Source organism: Sparus aurata, chromosome 1 (genome assembly GCF_900880675.1).
Source record: "Sparus aurata chromosome 1, fSpaAur1.1, whole genome shotgun sequence".
NCBI classification, from domain to species: Eukaryota; Metazoa; Chordata; class Actinopteri; order Spariformes; family Sparidae; genus Sparus; species Sparus aurata.
The window spans coordinates 28,756,037-28,780,345 of record NC_044187.1 but is presented as its reverse complement, the minus strand read 5'-3'; the positions used below and the strand labels follow the sequence as shown (position 1 = coordinate 28,780,345).

The 24,309-nt window shown below is 40.6% G+C and overlaps 3 protein-coding genes across 3 annotated transcripts in view; all 3 read left to right on the top strand.

The window, feature by feature from the left end:
- The first annotated feature begins 33 nt into the window (after positions 1–33).
- On the top strand, positions 34–6,083 carry sirt7 (sirtuin 7). Its single transcript, XM_030396065.1, has 10 exons — positions 34–221; positions 375–512; positions 1,664–1,768; positions 1,860–1,930; positions 2,035–2,107; positions 2,203–2,301; positions 2,828–3,064; positions 3,772–3,852; positions 3,967–4,073; positions 4,299–6,083. The coding sequence occupies exons 1-10, from the start codon at positions 117–119 to the stop codon at positions 4,501–4,503; spliced, it is 1,221 nt and encodes a 406-aa protein (XP_030251925.1). The 5' UTR covers positions 34–116; the 3' UTR covers positions 4,504–6,083.
- Positions 6,084–6,690: 607 nt separating this feature from the next.
- pcyt2 (phosphate cytidylyltransferase 2, ethanolamine) lies at positions 6,691–16,595 on the top strand. Its single transcript, XM_030431321.1, has 12 exons — positions 6,691–7,010; positions 9,474–9,562; positions 10,754–10,915; positions 11,028–11,179; positions 11,570–11,611; positions 11,775–11,913; positions 12,021–12,103; positions 12,293–12,370; positions 12,827–12,892; positions 13,971–14,036; positions 15,033–15,121; positions 15,238–16,595. Exons 1-12 carry the CDS (start codon positions 6,886–6,888, stop codon positions 15,353–15,355), a joined length of 1,209 nt encoding a protein of 402 aa, XP_030287181.1. The 5' UTR covers positions 6,691–6,885; the 3' UTR covers positions 15,356–16,595.
- A 1,646-nt stretch (positions 16,596–18,241) lies between these two features.
- gnav1 (guanine nucleotide binding protein (G protein) alpha v1) overlaps positions 18,242–24,309 on the top strand; it is a 28,188-nt gene continuing 22,120 nt past the window's right edge. The window contains exons 1-2 of the mRNA XM_030434322.1: positions 18,242–18,763; positions 20,025–20,116. Of these exons, the coding sequence (XP_030290182.1) occupies positions 18,637–18,763; positions 20,025–20,116 (219 nt within the window). The 5' untranslated portion in view covers positions 18,242–18,636. The remainder of the gene's footprint in view (positions 18,764–20,024; positions 20,117–24,309) is intronic.

Genomic DNA, 24,309 nt, shown 5'->3' with positions numbered 1-24,309 from the left:
GCAGGGGGCGCTGCTGGCTTTTTGCGTTAATGTTTATATAAACAACTTCCTGTTGTGTTCTGTGGTGCTGTGAGCAGTGTTTTGAATAGAAAGCGCCTCAGCTGACTTAAAACAGGATGGCAGAGGAGACAGACACCGGTGTTTCTTCGCGTTTGGAGAGGAAAGCGTTGCAAAAGACCAAAATAATGCAGCGAGAAAGCGAGAGGAAGATATTTAGACTGGTAAGACGAGGCGACACTACATCAGTAGTCTGTTTCTCCAGCTAGCTAGCAAGCTGCACCAAGCTAGCTGGCTAAAGTAGCAGTATACTGTTCATGTAGTGTGTCTTAGCTGATGAACATGACGAGATGTTTCTGTCGTCCTGTAAAATCAAGGTGCGACGGGTCCTGAAGAAGCCGGAGGCCGAGCGGTCGGTGGATGAGGCCGCTGTGTTACTGCTGCACAAAGAGACTGTGGAGGAGCTGTGCAAGAGACAAGTCCGCAGAAATGTGCTCAAGAGGAAACAGGACGAGGTGAGACAGTCGGGCTATTGTTAGCCTCTAACTTAACTGGTCAGGTGGAAACGAAAATGGTTTCTGGTTCAGGGACAGAGTCAGACAGCTCTTTCCAGTGTTTGATCCAGGACCCCAGTAGTACTCTGTAACAGACTATGAAGTCCAAAAAGCAGACCACAACAAGGCTGAGACAATACTAGGTACAAAACAAAAGTAACACAGGACACACAGTGTAAAAGTGTCCAGAGAAGGATTCCTGTTGTTTTAAATGAACTTTCTTCTATTTCCACTATCAGGCTAAAATGTTCATTGGCAAGATTAACAAGACCTTGCTGTGGTTGTTACTCAATGCAACCATAGACAGAGAGTGTCAAATGTGGTTCTAGTCTGAAGCCAATGCAAAGTGCCTTAAACCTGCATTCTTTTGAAAAGCTTGCAGCTGGTGACTCAACTGGTAATTTTGTAAATTATGGGCCCATTTAACAATTCAGGAGGCCAGCTCTGGTAACACTTTTAAATCCATTCTGAGAACACATCTATTTTTGGTTAATTACGACCTCTCCCAACTTCACCAGCTGGGAAGTGCAAACACTAACTCATTTTTAAAATTTTCAATTTCAAGGTTGCACTGTATGAGCCTTGTTTTTAATTACTCACCTCAACCATGTCCTCTCATTGACACTTTCACTCGTGTATTTGTGTGTATGAGTGCTTGTGAATGTGTTTGCATTTTTACATGTAATATTGTGTTTTGGTGTTTTACTGACTTGTAAAGTGTACAGAGACTTTCTGGGTGATATGCGCTTCAATTAGATTGAAGTTGAAGTTGATTTAGAGTAAATTAGACAGGAAAGCAGAGTATGTATTAATGCAGGGCCATCTTTCGATTGACAAGTCACTACCACTCTGTGTCCTTGGGTTCTCAGTCAGATCCAAACAGGATGTAGATGTTGCAATGTGTAATCTCCCACGCTTCACCCTCACATCCAAATATCATCACTGCTAGCTTAAAAATAACCAAGATGGAAATTATCATAATGCCAGAAATGAAGCTTCACAACGGGAGTCCTCAAACCACTGCGTGACTTCACAGTAGGTACATATCTGTAAACAACAGAAGTGAGTGGTCATCAAAATGAAACATCTTGGTTCCCCTCTTCTCTCTGCAGGTGTTTGATGATGCCGAGGAGCTGAAAAGTAAAGTCAGGCAGCTCGCTGTGGCAGTCAAACAAGCAAAACACCTGGTTGTTTACACCGGGGCTGGTATCAGCACGGTACGCCAATCTCTGAATCTTTCATTTCCATTTTGTGTTTAATCTTCCACAGTACTGATGATGATGATGATGATGTCGTCTTTCCTTTCAGGCAGCTTCTATCCCAGACTACAGGGGCCCTAATGGGGTGTGGACACAGCTACAGAAAGGGCAGACAGTCAGGTGCGATATGTTTTCTTTGCCCTGATGTGATTTTAGCGTCATTTCCTTTTAAAGTCAATTAAACTCCGACTGCTTTTATCCTCCTTGTTTCTCTTTACAAACAGTTCTTCTGACCTGAGTAAAGCTGAGCCGACCCTCACGCACATGTGCATTAAGATGCTACATAAGGAAGACCTGGTATGAAAGACCTCAATAAGTATCACATACCTGATGTTCCACTGGTATTTATGCTTACCTGTATTTACATATGTTGTGTGTGTTTGTCTATACAGGTAAAGCATGTTGTTTCTCAAAACTGTGATGGACTTCACTTGCGTAGCGATCTACCCAGACAAGCTCTGTCTGAGCTCCATGGGAACATGTTTATTGAGGTGAGACACACATCTTCAGTGACTGACTCACACACACAGCTGCTGTCTCCAACATCTTCTTTCTCTGAAATGGGAAAAGTCCACCTGCCAGAAAGGGAGGGTTTTAATTTATTTTGATGGAACACTACTGGCTAAATAAGGTCCATTTCTGGGACTGTGTTTGCTACCTGTACACCAGCTGTCAGAAACATCCCAACATGCTCCTGAAAGTATGTTGATGTGTGTCAGAAGCCGTGTACAGGCAGAGCAGGACTTTGTTAGTGTTGGTTTCAAATTTTTTAGCACGTCTCTGCTGTTGGTTTTAAACTACTTTTGAGCTTCAGTCTAATGTTTATACTGACTAAGACCCTCCTGTTACAGCAGATCCATCTTCACCCGCATCAAAATAGCTTTTCTAATAAAGTTGCACATTTCATAAGGAGGGGACACAAGCTGAGGATGAGGGAAACAGTTGTATTACCTTGGGAAACTGTTATCTAAGGAAAGTAAGTAACCCTAAATGCTGCGTTTTTCTTCCTGTCCCCAGGTGTGCACATCCTGTTCCCCGGTCAGGGAGTATGTGCGTTTGTTTGACGTGACAGAGCGGACGTCGCTGCACCGACACGGTACAGGCCGCCGATGCAGCCACTGTGGTGGCGAACTCAGGGACACCATAGTGCACTTCGGGGAACGTGGGACTCTGGAGCAACCTCTAAACTGGAAGGGAGCTGCAGAGGCTGCCAAGATGGCGGACGTTATCCTCTGCTTAGGCTCCAGTCTGAAGGTAGGTTTTATAAACCACAGTGTGTCTGTAAATGTTAAATGTTGTAAAGGGCTCAGGCGAAAGAATAAGATCCCAGATACAAGTGGCCAAATGAGTTTCCTCCGCAGGGTGGCGGGGCGCTCCCTTGGAGATAGGGTGAGGAGCTCTGTCACCCAGGAGGAGCTCGGAGTAGAGCCGCTGCTCCTCCACATCAAGAGGAGCCAGCTGGGGTGGCTCGGGCATCTGTATCGGGTGCCCCCTGGACGCCTTCCTTCGGGAGGTGTTCTTGGCATGCCCCGCCGGGAGGAGACCCCGAGGAAGACCCAGGACACGCTGGAGTGACTATGTCACTCGGCTGGCCTGGGAACGCCTTGGGTTCCTTCCGGAAGAGCTAGAGGAAGTGTCCGGGGAGAGGCAAGTCTGGGTGTCCCTGCTCAGACAGCTGCCCCTGCGATAAGTGGAAGAAGATGGATGGATGGATGGATGGATGGATGGATGGATGGTTGGTTCAGGCAAATCAGACATAGATTGTTATGCTTACAATTAGATTAGCAGTCCTTAATTTGGTTGTGTGTACACAGACTGTATTCTTAATTGCATTTGATAGTCTGGAAAGATTTGTTACATTGAGATTTCAGAGACTTCATAGATATCATGTAAACACACTGATTGTATTTGATGGCTCATTTGCTTGTAGCATCTTCACTCTCTGTTTCTGGATCTTCTAGGTGCTGAAGAAATATGCTTGTCTCTGGGCCATGAACAGACCAGCAAGCAAAAGGCCCAAACTCTACATTGTCAACCTCCAGGTACACTTTGATTTAATATTTAGGTGACAATGCCAATGAATTTGAATAGCATACAAATGGCTCCATGTCAGTTTGGCATATGATAATGTTGCTGTGGTCTTCCACTAACCCTAGTGGACGCCAAAAGATGACCTGGCAGTGCTGAAAATTCATGGCAAGTGTGATGATGTCATGAGCCTCTTAATGGACGAGCTGAACATTCAGATTCCTGCTTATGACAGGTGAGGAGCATATGATGTAATTCCACCTAATATGCACACAATACCCCCATAATTTATGTAGAACTGGCAATTTGGATAGATAAACATGCAAGCCTCAGTTGTAGTTGCAAAGAGTATGATAGTAATTTAAAACTCATTGATGCCCAGTCAGTACTCGCTCTCACAAACACACAACTTGACAACTTTGTGACGTTTAGCACACTTTACCTCATTTTGTCTCAACAGGGCAAAAGACCCCATCTTTAGTCTAGCCACACCTCTGCAACCAGAGGAGGTTGACAGCTGCACCCGTGAGGTCATAGCTCCCCCTAATGGGCAGGAGGACTGCTTACCTGAGCCTGGGGAGCAGACAGAAGGAGCCACAGCCGTGCAGGGTGGCTGGTTTGGGCGAGGCTATGGCAAAGGAAGGAAGAAGAAAAAAGCTGCTTAATCCAAGCAACTTTATTGATACGTATGGTGTTGTTGGACTTTCAACTTTAGGGTGCTGTTCTTTGCATTGGTATCATTAAGTTTGATTGTGTGTGTGCGCATGCATGTGTAACAGGAAAAAATAAGTTAAAATATTTGCCATTTGAAAATGGCGCTTTGCACCATGAACATCTTTTTTGTACAACATTCATATTTTTAGTAACAGAAAAATCTTGAGTTATGCTACCTTTTAAGCTAGCTGTTGTTAATAGAGGCTGCTATTATTACCCTTTTGCAGGTGGGATAGCCTGCAAAGCAAAGTTTGATTAGCAAAATTATTAAGAAGATTTGGTTATTTTTAGTGTTTTGCACTCAGATCTCTTAAGCTTAACGTGCCAAACACACAACATTCATTGATCAGCCACAACATTAGAATCACAGGCAGGTGAGGTGAATAACATTGAATGTTTCTTTACAATGCAAAAACTTTGGGTTCTACCATTTATGGGAATGATGCTTTGATATGTACCACAAAAACTGAAAAGGAATGAACAGAGGAACGTGAAAAGCAACATAACCTGTTGATCAAGCCAATCGACAGCTTATGCTCCTTTTCATAATGGTGATGTTTTGGACCTGTTTTGGCAACACGGTGGGGAACTACACAGTATTAGGAGTGGGTTATAATTTTATTAGAGGATATGAGGAGTGAAAAGTTTGTATGAAAAGGCATTAAAAAGCCAAAAGATAGTATTGAGACACTTCTGTAGCATTATTAATGTGTCCACTGTTCTTCATAACACAGACTCATATTTTCAACAGTGTAAAGCCTGCAGGTAGTGAATGGTCCTCTGAAGACAAGATTATTGTTGGGATATCGCTTTGAACTCTGTTGATTATTTACTAAGTTGGCAATTGTTTTTTTTTTAATGTACATTGTTGAATGTACCTTGTTAACACAGCCTACTTGTGTTGTGGTTTATTTGAGAGAAACCTTGTTTTATTGAAAGTATTTCCTGAACTTTTCACTCTGCTGTTGCTTTTCCTCAGGTTTGCAGGCTTCGTAGTACAGCTGCTACCGTACCTTGGTTTACTGAAGTTGTTGAATTTGCCAATGTTTACATTTTTATCTCAACTTTCTTGCAGACTAGGCAGATACTCTGCTGTTGTCACAACTTTGTCTACAGCAGTGTAACCAGGAAAAGAGATTTTGGACTTTTTTTAATTGAATTTTCATTAAGTGTTACTTTATGTCAGGTTACTATTAGTTACTGTTTACTGTTAAATGATTGGAAATGCCCAAATGTGTGTCTCTTTTAATTTGTCTCAGGAAGATTTCTTAAAAATATTATTATTAAAGTCATCCTGTACCATTAAGTGTCAGAAGGTTTAAAAGAATAGACTAGCCATGATAAGCTATTATTCAGCATTCCTAAAACTCCAAACAGTGGACTTTTCAGTTCTGATTGTATTTTACAAAAATAAAAAAATATTATGTGATGTATTTGAGACAATAAAGTGTTTCCCATTTGCATGTTTCTGTACTGGACTGTGCTTTAACCAGTTGAAAATAATAAAATTACAGTACACTTGTTTTAGAGACTTGGTATGATGATCTTTTTTAGTTGTTTGTTTCTTAATTTATATATTTTTTTAATTGCAGGAAATGTTTAATTGGTTCGATTCAAAAGGATTTCCATTTTGAATATAGACTGTGAACTGAAATCTGAAACACACTTGACCTACTAGATCTGGTACTATTGAAGGACATGACATAGTCTGTGTAAATACTGTGTTTGTTTAGGAGTTTACTTATTTCATTCAACTTGTTGTACTGCGACTCATTCCCCAAGGCAAACTTTCAGCGGAAAATACCCCAGGAATGTTGGTTACAAAAAGAATCTTAAGTAAAAGTGTTATACAAATATTTGCTCAAAAGTACTCATGAAGAACAGTGGACATTGTTATATTATTATACAATAATTCAACTTGTCTTAACTTATCTTGATAATAATCATACAAAATATTGATCTGCAGAAAAACTTAAGCAGAGCATTTTGTTTTTGTAGGTGGGAATAAGGGAACAAAAGCCCTCTGAAATGTAATGGAGTAGAAGTACACAGTGCATTCCACTGCAGAAAGAGGATTTTTTATAGGCTGTGCATGATCACGTGACAGACGCGATTATGCAATGTGTACGTCAGCGTGAGAAGATTCGTTCGATGTGACGTAGTATTCTTGGAGGCGTTGGCCGGTGTCACTCTGGCTTATGTGAAAAACCCGAGACGGAGCAGACGTCCTTTTTAAATAATTTGTGAGCGAAACCGAATGTAACGGAGCCAGATACTTCAACTTTTAGTTTCTATTTGTGCTACCTCTTGGTTATTTGCCTGAACCTGTCGAAATGATCAAGAACGGTCACCACGCCACCGACGACCAGCGGGATGAAGCCGGTCGCAGTAAGCCGGGTGCTTCAGTGTGCAGCCCGGAGAAAAGGAAGCGCGTTGTCCGGCTGTGGTGCGACGGCTGGTGAGTCTCCGTGCCTGTCACTGGCTTACTTTTGGTTTTGGTTAATTAATTTATCACATTTCGTTGTCCTATATGCGTGCATTTTGTAACTTATAACATATCCGGAACCGGGGGGGGGGGGCAGCATGCTAATGTTAGCTAGCTACTTACATTAGCAGGTAGTAACTTAGCAACAGGAGTTTAACCATTCTATCATCCATAACTAGCTTAATTACAGTGTTAGGTTAAGCTAACGTTACTTACCCACAAAGTGACCTAATTGTTGTTATTTTCGAATACAAAAATATATTCTCATGTTATATTTATTATTGCAGCTCAGCCCAAATGATTAACGTCATTATCTTTAATGTGTTTGACTAAGAAAGCCTCAGGACACTAGCTTATTGCTTAACGATCTTCTTGCACAATGACTGCCATCATATACTTTATGTTATTATCAGTTATTATGTTAGGGACAAGGTCCTCTCTGGTCACAGTCTACTAACCTCATAGTAAGGCTGTTATGAATGATACTTTGAAATGTGGATTAAACTTTAACCAAACATAGCTGAAAATATGGTTTTTATAGTTATAGATGAAAACCTATAAAGTGTTATGTTAGATTCCAAGATTTGCAAGCAGGACTGAAATTCCTACAGCTGGCCCGGAAGAGAAGTTGGAGTGCTTTTATATGCATTTCTAATGAATTTTGGTAAATCATCCCAAGGACATATGCAGTCTGTAGATTAAATCAATCTACACTCTCATATGTGAAATTCAGCTGTTAGTACGACCAAAGGTTGTCATCAATGTTGGCCCTCAGAATTGATCTCAAGATTACTTATCAACATTTATCCTTACCTTTCTGTCTATTTTTCTGTCTGCCTGTCAGTCTGATATAGACATCTGGGAGTTGGTTTTGGCATTCAGAGCCAATTCATATTTCCAACAGCCATATCTGTTGACTGTTATTATTGTTATCTAAACCCTGCTGTCACACTATTGGGCTACTAGGGAAAAACTGTGATCCTCATATGATGTAGCTGCAGCTAAGGGGACAACCAACTCCCGATGTGCAATGCATAGTTCTTTTCTGGACTCACTTCCTGCCCAAGGAAGTGGTCAAGTTGCGGGTGGCTAGTTTAACATGGCCCATCTCATGTGACGGTTATAAATAACTAACATAGTGAACATGTTGTTCAGTGTGATGCAACAGTGGTGTGGTGGGCATGGGTTCCTTCTGTTTGGGGGTTACATGGGGACATATTGAGACATATAAATAAAGACAATGGTGAGAAGGAGGGTAAAGATGAAATATTAGGAGACCATTCATTTTGCCAGAGTAATCAAATCAAATTGTTTTCTACTTTTTGTGTAATTGCTCTATTGACTTACTAAGAAATGCAATACGTGTAGATTTAGAGGCAATTGAAAGCTCTAAAAGAAGATTTTCTGGCCCCATGTAAATAACTTTTAGACAGCTTTTTGTTTCTCTTGGAGCAATAAAACTGTCATGAAGTTGTCACTCAAGTCTGCTAGATTATTAAAGGGCAAACACTGATCTGCATAGACATCACTCTGAAAAAGATAGATTTACCACTGGGAGCATACCGTAGTGTCTAACTGATCCCATCCAGGCAAGGTGAGGGATGTTGGGGGATTATTGTTGTAAGAGAATTCGGACTAGCAGCTTGTGGTAATGTCATTATAGAAGAGAGGTTTGCCCAGAGACTTATGGGCTCTTTTATTGAAGTTGGTCCGATCTGTTGAAAATAACCTAGAGATACAGAAGTGTTTGAAACACAGGCCTAAAAGAAAGTGGCCCAGGAATTGCTTTCCCTCCCTTAAAACTCTGTCAGTTAAATGTTATTTGAGCTGTCTTGGATTGGCACAAATGTGTAATATGAACCAAGTATAACATTTTTGTTACAGTAAATATAACTACAAATTACATCATTACTTTCTTATTTCCTGTGGTTTATGTCAGCAAAGAATGATGGGATAAGAGCAGAAAGGCCTTGATTTTAGACGTTACTGAATGACAGAAAGTAAATAAACATTAGCAAGCGGCACGCGGTGTGTCTCTGATCATCACCTTTCTCCCAGTAACCTTTATCACTTTATTTCACCATGTTAAAAACTATATCAGTCTGTGTTTTGGGATATACACTGCTTGACTTAAAGATCATATTTTGGTTAACAGCAAAGGCCTGACACTGCTGTACTGTGCAATGTCTCCATAAAAAGAGATTAAAGATAAGAGTGTAAAACAATAAAGCAGGGTAATTGGCCTGTCAAAGCTATCTTACATTAAATTAGCTAATTCTCAATGCCACATCCGTTATTGTTGTGTATGTTTGCCTCTTTGTCTCTCCATTGATTGATTGATTTTTTTTGTTCTCTGTATTGTTTTTTTCAAGTGCTCAAACTGTCTATTGATTTTCCTGCTAATGACATTGTCGTCTCTTCTTCACATCTCCACAGTTATGACATGGTGCACTACGGTCACTCCAACCAGCTGCGGCAGGCCAAAGGCATGGGAGATTACCTCATAGTTGGCGTGCATACAGATGGTAAGGCTACCACACACCTACACACATTATGTTGTGGATGCTTCTATGAAAACTACTTTATCAACTTGATCACAAAGATATTTTTCATTGGTTACTACATACAAAGCCTTAGCTAATCTGGATTACAAGTTTTATTTTATTTTATAAAATGTTATTTTATTTTAGGTAAACTGATTTTAAATCACATGTTCACTTTATTCAGCGGGGGAAATGAAGCCAAGAAAGTCATATCCTCTTCCAAATAGGGTTGCAGCATTATAACCGTTTCAAGGTATACTGTAGTCTGAAAATTGATGGTTATAATACCATGTGCATTCAATATTGAAATCTACCATAGTGTTGTTATTGGAAATAAATATGATAATAAATATAGCAATATATTGAAAATTGAAGAAAGCTTTTGTTCGGCCCAAAAAATTATTCTATTTTCATTCATTTAAGGGTCAGCGTAACCGATATTAATAATTTGTGTGACACCGTGAAATGAATATATTCTCAGATGGTTATTGTACCCTGAAAATCTCCTACCACTGCAACCCCAATGTCAATTCAAAAGATTTAGATCAGTTCCAAACATAAACATCAGAAGACAAAGCAAACAATAATTACAAAGGCATATGAAAGAAACATGAAAAGGGAACCCCTTTTAACCCCTAGATTCCACTGGGACCATCATGGCTGCTTTACAACTGCGATAGGGTCGCCAGAGCTGATCGCGGCCATTCTAGTCAATGCTCATGTTTCCACCAGCTGCACCACAGCATGTCTCAGCAGCATCCCAGAAGCTATTCTCCACTCTACCTCGCGGAATCTACGCAGCAAGACTATATTTTACGGAGACGGACCTTAGTCGCAACAAGCTGAACAGCACAGATTGTGCTGGGTAGAAAGTCACACACAGTAACAGCATAGTGCATCCACCCGATACTAGGGGTTACACTTCTCATACAATCACTAAACCAGTTTATTTTTACATTGTTAGTCTAGAAGCTTGGTTTTATATCAGGACATAATCCACATATTTTAACCTGTCATGTGAAAGTCATGGTAAACTGCACTGTGCGTAACAGTGTAACTAATCAAATGAGTCTCAACTATGTACACTATGTGCTCTTGGATGCAGATGCTCTAAAACAGATGTTAGTGATGTGCTAATGATTAACATTAGCTTACCTCTTACTTCTCTCAAAGCTGAGATTTCCAAGCACAAGGGTCCTCCAGTCTTCACTCAAGAAGAACGCTACAAGATGGTGAGGGCCATTAAGTGGGTGGATGAGATAGTTGAAGGAGCACCTTACGTCACCACACTGGAGACTCTAGACAAGTACAACTGTGACTTCTGTGTGCACGGAGGTGAGTCTGTTTAAGGCTGCTCTTTGAATCCTATTTCCTGTTGTGTATTATGTGATGCACATGTTGTAGACAAGCCTGCAGTTGTTAGAATGTCATTGTTTATGTTTACCAGATGACATTACGCTGACAGTCGATGGGAAGGACACTTACGAAGAGGTGAAGCGTGAGGGACGGTACCGGGAATGTAAACGCACACAGGGCGTCTCAACCACTGACCTAGTGGGTCGAATGCTTCTCATGACCAAAGCCCATCACAGCAACATGGTGAGTTAAGATGCGCTTATACTCAACCCAAGGCATTGACAGCATTTGTTTTTTTTTTATGTTCAGTGGAAGATTTACCCATTGATAGCACTGCTGCAATATAAGATGGATATATCCTACATGATTCTTCTTTAATTACATTCACCTCAGTAACTGTTTACATTCTTTAATTAAATTTTCAATATAGAGCAATGGCAGGCTTTGCCTGTACTTACACAGCTAGTACTGCAGCTTTGTGCAAAGGCTTCATAGTTATACTTTTACCTTTAAATGCAAAATATTAATCCCTCTTTAGTGTCCCTGTGTGTACTAATTATCTATTGAATGAGCAATGGTGTAATCGTTTGTTTTACTGTTTCTTAATCTTTTTTCCTCTAAAAATGTGTGCAGGACAATCCGGATTACCAGCAGCATACAGACAACTTTGGGAAGGTTAGTAGAATGGGTTATATTTTAGTCAAAATTTGTAATTTAAATGAATCCTAATGAAAACGTATATGTTAACAGTGGAACATCTTTCCCAAAGCAGGACATCTTCTAGCTTTTATAAAATGTTCCCAGTGTGATAAATGCTTGTGTCTTTCTTGTGTTCAAGGGTCCTAAAGGCCACAGTCCATGGACAGGTGTGTCTCAGTTCCTCCAGACATCCCAAAAGATCATCCAGTTTGCCTCAGGAACGGAGCCACAGCCCGGAGACACCATCATCTATGTGGCCGGGGCATTCGATCTCTTCCGTATCCTTATCATGCAGAATATAATCAGAACTGAGTTATTAATACTGGTAGAAATCTTTTCTGTTGTGAGTGTTATTGTTATTGCCTTGACCACAAATTCCTTGCAGACATTGGCCATGTGGACTTCTTAGAGATGGTCTATAAGCAGGCAGAGAGACCCTACGTCATCGTAGGTCTGCACTTTGACCAGGTACACTTAATTTCAAACATCTGCTAACATAGATCTCAGCAAAATTTTCACTTAATGTTCATTGCAGGGAGCAGCTCAGACTGGTCTCGAAATTTAAGATCACACTACTTTATAAGATTCAAGTATGTTGGGTGAATATCTAAAAGGTGAAAATGTAAAAGTACTAAATGATCTCTTTATCCTCTTCAGGAAGTAAATCGGTACAAGGGGAAAAACTATCCAATCATGAACATCCATGAGCGAACACTGAGTGTCCTGGCCTGTCGAGTGAGTTCAAGCACACACACACACACACACGCAAAGACCTCTAAATGTTCAGCACAGTGGGGTGTATTTCTAGCTTGAACTCTCGGAGTGCTGCAGGCTGAACTTGGCTCTGTTCCCCTCATTCCTGCTGGTCAGCTATCAGTCTAGAACAATGAGTCTCTGTGCTCCCATCTGCACTGTGTGTGTTTGTGTTCAAGTTAAACCAACTTATGAGAACATTACGCAAACCAAACATGTTACACAATCCTTAACCGCTAAATTGCTATGCTCTGCCATCAGTTTCACTTAATGATGATGCTGTAGCGAATTCACCAGCTCTACCTAAAAAGATGCTCATTGGCTGAACTTCAGCAGTTAATGACATCAACTGATGTGAAGTATTTGCATGAATCGTTTGATAATTATAAAACTTAAACCTGACTTTAATTTGCTATCCTCTTCCCTGTCTCTCTATAGTACGTGTCAGAGGTGGTGATTGGTGCACCGTATGCAGTAGGCAAAGACCTGCTTGATCATTTTAAGGTGAGTTGCCTTTGTATGACATTACATCTTATGTGTTTATTTTCAGGCCTTTATTTAACCAGGATGGTCACGTCTATTTGAAATTCAAGGGCCAAAGTGTTGCTATCCACAAACAAATCTGTTCATTTAAAAAGTTGCGTGGTTTTAGTCCTTAAACTGCCAAGTTGTAATTGAATGTTGACATTGGTGCTTTGGTTTGTACATATATAAGGGAAGACAAGATGGTCGCACATGAAAGACACCCTTATAAATGAAGGAGGACAAGTGGCACATTTTCTAATATTAAACTGAGTGATGTGTAAATTATATCCAGTGAATTGTGAGTTCATTGACACAATTTGTAAGCAAAAGATGACATTTGCATTACATTGGTGGAGGCCTAAGTCCATTCTTCTAAGTATGATACCAGAAATAAATATCAGCTACTTGTCTTTATTATGGTTTAAAATGTCACTGTTCTCAAGTTTTTAAAAGGAACTGTGTTTAAGAACTAGCTCACAACAGTTTGACAGACTAAGATTAAAAACAGATTACTGGACACCTCTGACACTGTAAATCAGACAATAGAGCATTGTGTGGCTGCTGCATTTCAAAGCTTCTCTCTAATTGATGTACATTGTACATTTCAATAAGATCCAATACTGAACCATGTGGCGCCCCCTGTGGACAGTTTAAATACCACAAGAAAAACTCAACTTGAGCACGTTCAGATCTGTCACATACCCTGTAGGTAAATCAATATCACAGCCTTATTGTTATCCCGCTCTAAATTTCTTAGATATATAAACACACATCTGTCTTTGACACACTTCTTGCACACAGTTGCTACCTAAAGTGCCTCTTTAAAGACTAGTTCATGTGAGGAATGTGTAACGATATCTTTATTATAAAAAGTTATTAGCGAGTTTATATTGGTAACCTCAATGTTACTGTGAGAAAGTCAGAACAGACCAGGCCATCTTCCAGCATAGAGCTTCTTAGTAAGGGCACTGACATGCATTTACTTCCTGGGCAAATATTATTTGGATGTCTGCACTTGATAGTTGGTTTAACTAGGTGTGATTGTATGATTGTGCAGGTGGACCTGGTGTGTCATGGCAAGACGGAGGTGTTTCCAGACAAGGATGGGTCAGACCCCTACGCTGTGAGTACAGGCTCCTTTTTGTCTCGTACAGTCACGCCCGCCCAATTGTAATGCAATTATATGGTACATGTGTTATGTATGAGATTTTAGAGATTATTTTAAGGTCAAAATATTCTGCTGGTCAACAGTCGGATTCATACTGAGGCAGTGTTTGTGTTGTGTTGTGTTTTGAAGAGCACACTGAATTGACTCCCAATATTCCTTAGCAACAGTGTGCATCTCTGTAGGAAACACACAAAGCAATGAGCGGGGGAGAAATCATATGGATGAATACCACAAAGTATTTAGAGGTTTAATTACATGGTAACACTTTATAATAACCGTCATTAAAAAACGGTACATTGGGGCGCCGTTTAGCTCAGTTGGTAGAGCAGGCGTCCCATGTGATGAAGCTCCGCAGCGGACCCGGGTTCGACTTCCGGCCTGGGTCCCTTTTCTGCGTGTCACTCCCCCTCTCTCATCCTGTTTCCTGTCACCCTCTTCAGCTGTACTTTCAATAAAGCCACAAAAAGGCCCCAAAAAATATTTAAAAAAAAATAAAAAATGGTACATTTATATTTCCTGTTAATTAAACTCCAGTTAATATTTCACTGTTAATAAGCTTTATAAATAAGTTATGAAGCAATTTTTTATTCTAAACTTTCAACTGATGTTCCATAAATTACTTAATGATGATAATTATAGTGCCACTGGTATCATCAAAAACTGGATGAGTATTAATGCCACAATTCAAAGGCTCTGGTTTAAATAAAGACAATAGATATGATGTAGATGCTAACATGTTATAAGCTAGCATGGGTGACAAAGTGTAGTCTTTACTGGTCATTCATGCTCCTTAAGTTGTTACACAATACCTTATCAGAAGAGTTTACATTGTTGGTTCAAATCTTACACAACTTCCACAAATTAAGTGTTTCATTGCTCCATTCTATCCTAATTGTTGATAATGAGTAGGGAACTTTAGCTTTGATGTGGCCATTTACATTCTGCTTGCAGGAGCCAAGGAAGAGAGGGATCTTCAGGACCATCGACAGTGGGAACAATCTCACCACTGATGACATTGTCCAGAGGATCATTGAAAACAGGTCAGGGACTGTCATCTTCATCTGCTTTTTATATCTCTCTTTAAAGATCATTTTGACACTTTACTGATTTGACTTTTTCATCTCAAATTTGTTATCATCTTCTCGGGTGTCCTCAGGCTGCAGTTTGAGGCCAGGAACCAAAAGAAGGAGGCCAAGGAGATGGCGGTGATCGAGGCAATGAAGAAGAGAGAGCAGCAGGACCAGAGTGAAGCTGCAGCCCAGGCTGCTCACTAGTGAGACCTCAGATCTGATTCTGTGTCTGATTTACTCGTCCTGGTACACACAGCTTTAAGAGGGTGGACTCAACTGACCCAGATGGACAGTCCATGTTAAACTGGGCCTGCCCCGGTGGAAAGACCAAGGAGCGGGACAGACGGTGTCTGCTAGTCCACTGGGGAATATCCTGCTTTGAATATTTGGTATGGCAGTGTGTCCTACATGCTGCTGGGTTAGCTTCTCTCTGTCTTTATCTATACAGACTACTGCAGCCGACTGGGATTAGAATAGACCTGCCTTGACACGAACCCAAAGAATCCAAACACATAAAATGTTCTATGATTTAATCTGCAAAGTCCCTTTAAACCCCTTGTCCTCAACAGAAAACTTTTTAATGTCATCTTCTGTGATGTATCATTTGTCCAAGGAACCACTCACTGCTTGTTCCTGTAAAGGTGTACAAGTGGTATGTCAAGTTTGTAATAAGCCATAACCTTGTAACAAAAAGTTGACGTCATTGTCAGTTATGTCTCTAGATTTTATGCCATATTGGCTTTTAATGATCATTTTTTATCAGTGTCATCAGTAAAGTTGAATGTGGTCTGTTTTATAATACACTTAAAAAACATTGATTTATTTTAATTTCTTTCACTATTTTTTAGTTCATCCTGAAAAAAAAAACATTATTGCTACAGAAAATGATCAGTGAATTAGTCTTTTAATTTTACCTGTGGATTTTAACTACCTGAATTTGCACCAAGCGTGTGTGTGTGTGTGTGTGTGTGCACGCGTGTGCGTGAGTGAGTGAGAGAGAGTTGAGTGAGGTTAGTGAGTTTGAGCGCTGTAAATGACAGTAGTGCCTCATTCCCAAAGCTATACTGTTTAACTAATTTAAGGGCTGTGACTTGTATAAAACATTTCTAAACTACCAGCGTGTCTCTGTAGCAGTTTCTAAAGTTGTCCTTTCTTCAGTCTTCTTCTTTTCCAAATGTGTTTTAAAAAACTAGAATTTAATTTTGTTAAACTGCTTCTGCAAACTTTTTAGATTGAAGAAGGATGTTCCTGTTGCTAAATGGGGACATATTATACTTGGGGCCGACTTGTTAATGTTGTGAGACAGTGTATCTGTGGGATGGAGGCAGGCTGAGAAATAAATAAGTTTCTAAATATTAGATGTTGGGACTTTTCACAACTTTTCAATCACTAAACTGCAATGTGTAAATTTCCCTTTTAATAAATAAAAAGCTAATATGGTAAAGTGTCATCTGATGTCTGTTTTACAGCAGCAGCAACAGCAGCGTGATGCATGCAGCCGGATGACAGAGATCTTTGTTGGATCAGCACATACTCACGGTTCACTGACTCAGTGAAATGAGGCCGCAGCCGCTCAGAAAACTGCTAAATCCGAGCAGTCCCTTCTCATTCACGCTGCTCTCAGATTGGAACAAAAACTGCAAACCGTCATTACAGCGTCATTACAAACACAAAGAGCCTCTAATCCGCCGAGCAGAGCCCCCCCAGAGGAGCTCCTGCAGGAAGGATCCAATCACTCAGCTGGAGCACATCACAGATCATGTTCTGCACAGATACTGACACAGCAAGATCTTGCTCTCCACATACATTTGGTCTGAGAAGTTTTTTTTTATTAAGAGCTCTGTGAATTAAATAAAAAAAGATAAACGTGAGACACATGAAAATCACTGCAACTGGATAGAACTGGCTTTAAGTGTTTTTCCTTTGTCCCACTGTGAATCTCAGCCACTCAGGTGTCAGACCAATCTCAAAAATGTAATAAGCAGATAAAGATGCATCATCTGGTTCTTGAGGTGGTCCTCAGACACAAAACATAAAAGTTTAACATTAAAACAAAAATAAATTAATAAAAAACCGACGTAGAACAAATGACGAAGCAACATCAAGAAGGACATACACAGAAAGCCACTCCACACCCACTTCATTAGTTACAAATATTAGGAAAAAGAAAATCAATAAATGAATGGACTGAATAACATTATGTCAAAATAATGAGTCTAGTCATTAGCTGGAAATTAAACTAAATGCAATCAAACACATGAACACGAGGGGAAGAGAGAAATGACTGTATGAAGGATATGTAAACATTTCTTTTGCAAGGATTTCGTCAGTGCAGTGGTTCCTACACTGTGGCTCAGAACCACCAAAGGAGTCACCACAGGGTTAAAGGATAAATTCACCCAAAAATCAAAATTCAGACATTATCTATTCACCTCGGTATTGATGGGAGGTCAGGTGAAGTTTTGTAGTCCACGAAACATCTCTGGAGCTTCACAGCGAAACACTGTGGCAGCATTATCCCCTTGATGGGGACTTGTTTAGAAATAATGAAAAAGAGCAAAATGGCTCCATACATCTTATCCAGTGTAATCCAGGTCTCATGAAGCACAGAGATTTCAACTTGATTTGAAAAGACGTCATCTACACACTGACATCTTTACTTTACTAGCTACCATCAACATTGAGTTTTCATTTTTGGGTGAACTAGTCTCTGTTAGTTTTGTTGCAGGAGCAGTTCAGTGTTAGTCACCCTCATTAGTGTGTTGATGTTGATGGTATCACATACTGTACATAGCTGCGCTGCTGTGATCAGCCGAGATGGCTTGGAAACACCTGTGTGGGCATGCAGAAGTTCAATTTATAGTAAGGCGCCATATTAAATGATATAAACTGATTCTTCGCGCGTCTCTAATTGAATTACGTGTGCGTAATTAAGGAAATACACCCAGAAATACACGTGCTGTGTTTTCTAAGCACGCACAGGTGAACTGCGTGGATTTGCGCACTCAGCACTTTAGTCCCCGCACGTCACTTCCCAGGAAGGGAAGTCCAAAAACTTTTCCATCTGGGTAGCAGCAGGCTGCAGGCTACAGGCTGCAGTGGGAGGAGGCACTTTTCGGATTATCTGGGGTCTTTGCCAAGGCGGCAGAGCTCAGTTTGAACCGCTGCGGCGCACAGTGACATAACAGCCCGGTGTTTTCTCGGTGGAGAAAGTACCAACCATTAAGATCTGCCACTTGGAGCGATGCGTAAAACCACCTCTGTCCCACAACTCCCGCTGAGAGCCTGAAGGGTGTTTTCGGAGATGGCCTGAACTTTTTTGAACCAGGGACTTTTTTTTTTCTTCTACACAGTAACCCTGCAATTTGCGCAGTAGCTGGCCGGCTCGGAGCATGCAGCCTGAAGAGAAAAACTCGGGCTGATCCCAGTGTGGACTTAAGTTTTTTCCTCTCAGGCCGGGCTCGGAGAGGAGATGAGCGCTCGGGATGGGACTGTGCCTCGGTACCGAAGTCACAGAGGAGAAGAAGGCGAAGATACACAGCGCCAAGATAGACAGAGACCTGTACGAGTCGGCCAAGCGGGAGATGAACGTGGTCAAGATACTCCTACTGGGTGAGACTGATATAAACTCTGCTTCAACTCACCTGAGAGATGATTATCCTCCGGACTGTTATCTACCTGAGTGTGTGCCCATGTAATATAGAGTATATCACCTGTGTCCATAACTGTGTATTTTCATGTGGAGGACTTGATAACAGGCCTTATGCAGGCTGGAAAGATTACCAACCAGTTTGTTTGAGACAGACTCAAATATGTTCAGGAACCACTGCTGGTGAATGACTCAGGCTGACCTCTAGGGCTCAGACTACAATTACTTGTTTACCTTAAAGGGGCAGTGTGTAGTTCTGGAGAAATTTAAATTCCGTATCTCAATATTTACAATATTATTTAGGCAATATACTATGAAATATTTAGAATAAACCAGCTGTTCTCAAAGGAGAATAAGGTCCCAGAACACTGTCTGAAGCTAGAAGGGTGGCAGGGTCCACCACATATGAACAAAGTAACTCAGTATGAAACTGTTGTTCTGTGGGGTCAGTTTGTTTATTCAGTCATGAAAACAAAATTATTTTGTTTATTTAGGTTTTTTTTAGACATATAAAAATCAGTCGCTGAAGATCTTTCTCTTCTGATAAAAAATGTGTCTCCGAAACTACAAAGTGCATCTTTAAACTGAAGCAAACTGTTTCTGTCACTAGTTCCTGCACTGTGTAACTTCAGTGAGAGGGTAGCATCACAGCGTTACATTCATGTTCACTTCAACATACATGCGTTTTGTTTGTAGTGAGCTCCAACATTACATCCTGACCTAACCTGACCTGGGTTAGGGTAAGTATTGCACTCAGAAACTGTGGGGGGTGCCAAATAGCACAAAATGTCAATTTCTACATAATGTTGCTTTAAACGATTAATTGCTCGGTCGACTAAATGTCATAAAATAGCAAAAAAATGTCCGGCCCAGTTTCTCAAAGTCTGAGGTGATGTTTTTAAATGTCTTGTCTTCTCAGTCCAAACCCAAAGATACTCAGTTTAATAGGATGTAAACAAAGAGGCAAAAAAACAGCAATTTTTTTGACTATTTTTGCTTGAAAATTACTGCATAATGATTCATTGACTATCGAAATAGTTGATAATTACTGTTTTGTGGATCGTCAAATCAACTAGTCCAATCATTACAGTCTTCTGATCACAGATAAATAGATGCAAGTTTATTCCGTTTGAGCTTGTGTTTTTAAAGCAGCATTATGTTGAAATTGTCCCTTCAAAAGTTACATAATGTTCCTTTAACCACTATTTAAAAACTCTCCTCCAGGTGCGGCAGAGAGCGGAAAAAGCACTTTGGTCAAACAGATGAAGATCATCCACAGTAATGGATTCACCAAGCAAGAGCTCAGCAGCTTCAAGGTTGGAAACACACACACACACACACACACACACACACACACACACACACACACACACACACAGAAACACCTGATCAGTCTCCAGCCTGGTTCACCCTGCCTGATGTTGTTTTTTATCAGATAACAGTCCATTAGCATACAGTGAGGTTGTCATGGGTTCCAGAAGAGGAGAGCTGGAAAACAACATGTCTCTTGTTGTAGAAAAGTTGTAGAAAACATAGAAATTACTTCAGTTGATCTTTCTTTGTATTTGGATGTTTGAATGTTGTTTTATTGAATGTTTTAAATTGATAATTTTTTTTTTTTTTTTTTTTTATCCATTGTTTTTTTCTGATGTCCCTCTGTAAAGTGTCCTTGAGTGTCCTGAAAGGCGCTTTGTAAATAGAATTTATTATTATTATTATTATTATTATTATTATTATTATTATTTAATCAGCTCTGGGTTAGGCTATCGTATCGTAGTTTAGTGTCAAGTAAGAATAGAGAAAGTCAAGACGTCAGTTTATGCTGCAGGCTCGACTAAAGTGAAAGTTAGATGACATTGAAGAAAGGGCAGAAGCGGTTTGAGTTTTTCATGGTACGAAAAACCATCTCAGAAAATATTGTGCTACAGGGGGCTATGTCAAAGTTATTGTTATCAAGATGACGATGTTGATGATGATGACGATAAGTTAAAATGACCTTACAAGGAATGAAAACAAAAGGGTTTAACAAACATTTTGTTATAATCTCAAAAAGCATTCTAGACATTAAACCAGGTATAAACTAATAACTTAAACACTTACACAATAGGAGTCACTGACTAGGAACGGTGTGTCGCTGCAACCTTAGGCAGCAGTGATGGAGGTGTGATGGAAAACGAGGCGATGCTCGGTTCCTGTGGGGGACTGAGATTTCTCATGACACACAGGGTCAGATCCAAGTTGGTATGCAGCGGTTTGGCTCCCATCTGCTTTTCCTTCTGTGTCTGTGTGCGACTGAAAGCCAAATTCCTCCGTTGTATTAGGGGCTGGGATGGGGTGGGGAGGATGAAACGGTTCAGCACACACAGACACACACACACACACACACACACACCAGTTTCACCCCATCAGTTTGTTTTCCCTGAAGCCTTGTCTTTGTCCACACCCCCCTTCTCTAACCTCTTCCCATATTCTTTCCCTCTCTGCTATTCTCTACCTTTTCCTCTTTCTTCTCTCCTGGCTTCCTCCTCTTTGCTATGCATATGCATAATTAATATGTGATGACAGAAAAGGCTTTCTCTGTCTTCATCGTGCCTCTGATACCTGCACTGTGATTATGAAGCCGTCAGGGTAAACTTCATGCAGAGGATGTGCAATGAACTCTGAAACACAATTCACACTGTGTGAAGTGAAGTGAAACAGCCAATAAAACTGCTCAAGTTCATACTGAACTGAAAATGACTATTTACTAAAGAGCTGTGTTTACACAGATGGTTGGTGTGTGTGTGTGTGTGTGAGAGAGAGAGAGAGAGAGAGAGAGGTCACCTTATAGGCAAAAGATATTATCCATGTCCTGAAAATATGCAAAACACTGTCAAATTTGGCAGTTGCTGGCCGGCCAGGATTATTTTGCACTCTCACACTGATATGAAGTTCCCAGCTGTTTGTTCGGGCAGCTGGGATGTTTGAATGCATTCCTAGATATTAAAGAGGCCTCACCTCCTTCTGCTGCCTCTCCCGTCTCAGTCACCTTATCTGTTGTTCACTCCTGTCAGCACAAGCGTCATACTTTCTGTTATTAGACCGTGGTGGAGAAAGTAAGATAACATTCGAGCAGGTCAATTTCTGCTTTAATCAGTTTGAGCAAGTGTTGTTACGATGCGGAAATTTTCTAACTTCCAGACCTTGAAAAGTATCATCTTGATGTCGTGTCGGATACAACGAGGAAAAAACTGACACAACATTGATTTTGGAGTATTTTAGATTTTATGAAAAGATAAATATGATAAAGATTGTGTGCTGTACGTGTGTATGTGTGTGTGTGTGTGTGTGTGTGTGTGTGTGTGTGTGTGTGTGTGTGTGTGTGTGCGCATCAATTCAAGGAGAGGAGAGCCCAAAAAGGCAGCTAAGAGGTTATTGCTGTTATTAACAGTGGCTCAAATATTCAGCATCAATATTTATTGATATTACGATATTTTAAACAACTTTAGTTTGAGTAGGTACCAAATTAAATGTTTATCAAGAACTGACAAGTCGCAAAATGTGGCGTTGAATGTCCTGTTCAATTTACAGTCTCGTTAACCTCGTCTTTGATCAAAGTTCTTGTTGTCTACTTTTATTTTACTTTTACTTTTAAAATGAGTGAAAAAAGGTATTGTTTTGATATCAGTACCAAAACATCAAACAGGACTAAAAGTCTACAGCCATGCTAATGGAGCTAAATGCTAACATTAGTGCTAACAGACTTATACTAAGAACGCTAAGATGCTCACGTTTAGCAGGTTTGATGTTTGATGTTGTTTAATATCTGAGTTTGACGTGTTAGCATGCTAACGTTGGCTAATTAGCTCTAAACACAAAGTACTGCAGAGGCTGATGGGAATGCTAGAAGTTTTTCAGGCGTTTGATCTTAAACCAAATTGATATTTTTAGCTGTCAAAGGTGCAAAATAACAATACAAGTTCACCCAAAAATACAACTTCAATCATTATCTTCTCACCCCTCATGTCGATGGAAAATTGGGTGAAGATTCGCAGTCCACAAAACATTTCTGGAACTTCACAGTAAAACCAACCAATGAACCGATCCAAGAGCGGTGGTGCTAGCATTGCTAAAAACCTTTAAATGCTACGCAGCACCAAGTTGAGTGAGTTATTTAACATTTTCATTGCCCAGAAAGGTAACTAAAAAGCACCAAGGAGTGACACAAATTATTTTCTGCATCACTTAAAATTTTAGAACCTTCTTGCATTGCATTTACACAAATATGTAATCAGTGTACAGAGATATGTTAGTGCATTTTTTGTGCATGTGCAGGCATGCAGACAAGCATCAACACATGTTCAATGACAGTCGAGAAACATCTTTTGTTGTCTCTCCTGTCAGTTGGCTTTGCCTTTGTTCTCAGGTGATGACGCCCTTATTTTCAAGTGGAAAATGACACTCACCCACAAACCTGCCCTTCCCTTCCCATCGCTGACATCCCCGATCTCCCACAGTAAACACTGACACACCCTCCCTTAAACACACACACACACACACACACACACTCACAGATAAATGAGCTCATCGTTCTTTATCAGGCCTCTGTGCATATTGTTCCACATGTGTGTTTGTGTCTCCCTCTGACGCCCTTCGTGCTGTCTCGAACAAGTGTCTGTGTTCCCACCAGTGCAGTAGTAAACACCTCCACCCCGTCTTGAACTGGACAGGTTCTCATCACTATTCCCTCTCTCAGATTTCCCATTTAGACGCTGTAAGATATTTCCCTGTCTGGCTTTATGTGACCCTGCCAGCCAGGTTCGTATTGCGTTAGGACCGTGACAGGAGGGCCCGTGTGAGAGGAGTAAGGGGGGGAAAGGTAGGAAGGGGGCTCCTCTTTGTCTCATCCTTCCTTTATTTGCAGCCCGAGGCCGTGGTGTTGTTTTTACTGTGGATAGGCTGATGGACTCTCCCTTCATCCTCTTCCAATACACACAAGTCTGAGTCAACACAAGTAATGCTATGTGTGTGAGTATGTGTGTGTATAAGTATGTGTGTATGGGTGTGTGTGTGTGTGTGTGTGTGTGTGTGTGTGCACATGTTGGCACGGCAATAACATTTTAAACTGAATTTGTGGGGGTATTTTTCAGCCTGGAAGCTTCTTTGTTGATTCAGGTGTGTGCATGAGTTTTTTTTGTCGTCTTGAAAAATGCGACATGTCTGAGGGGTTTTTATCACCTGGAGCAGCTGGGAGTTTTTGGTGTGGGACGTCAGTAAACTTTTAAATGCACATACTCAGTTACACATTACTATCAGAACAGTCTTTGGTTAATGATTCAGTGTCGAGCCACCGCCAGTCCATTCATATTCTCTGTGTTGTGTTTCTGTGGCAGAAGCTGCGACACGAGACAACTGCTAACGGCGGTTAGTTTTCTGTGTTCGGGGACAGGCCGGACAAGAACAATAGTTCAGTGTATGTGGATGGAATTAGTGCTTAGACTGTTGTAATGGGAGTTGTAATAACTCCACT

What these genes read in the sequence shown, in the direction of transcription:
- sirt7 (XM_030396065.1), top strand. Translation starts at nt 117, where the DNA reads ATGGCAGAGGAGACAGACACCGGTGTTTCTTCGCGTTTGGAGAGGAAA. An exon ending in ATGGGAACATGTTTATTGAG is followed by an intron (nt 2,302 to 2,827) that starts GTGAGACACACA and finishes TCCTGTCCCCAG; the next exon opens with GTGTGCACATCCTGTTCCCC. An exon ending in TCTACATTGTCAACCTCCAG is followed by an intron (nt 3,853 to 3,966) that starts GTACACTTTGAT and finishes CACTAACCCTAG; the next exon opens with TGGACGCCAAAAGATGACCT.
- pcyt2 (XM_030431321.1), top strand. Translation starts at nt 6,886, where the DNA reads ATGATCAAGAACGGTCACCACGCCACCGACGACCAGCGGGATGAAGCC. An exon ending in AGTTGGCGTGCATACAGATG is followed by an intron (nt 9,563 to 10,753) that starts GTAAGGCTACCA and finishes CTTCTCTCAAAG; the next exon opens with CTGAGATTTCCAAGCACAAG. An exon ending in AAGCCCATCACAGCAACATG is followed by an intron (nt 11,180 to 11,569) that starts GTGAGTTAAGAT and finishes AAATGTGTGCAG; the next exon opens with GACAATCCGGATTACCAGCA.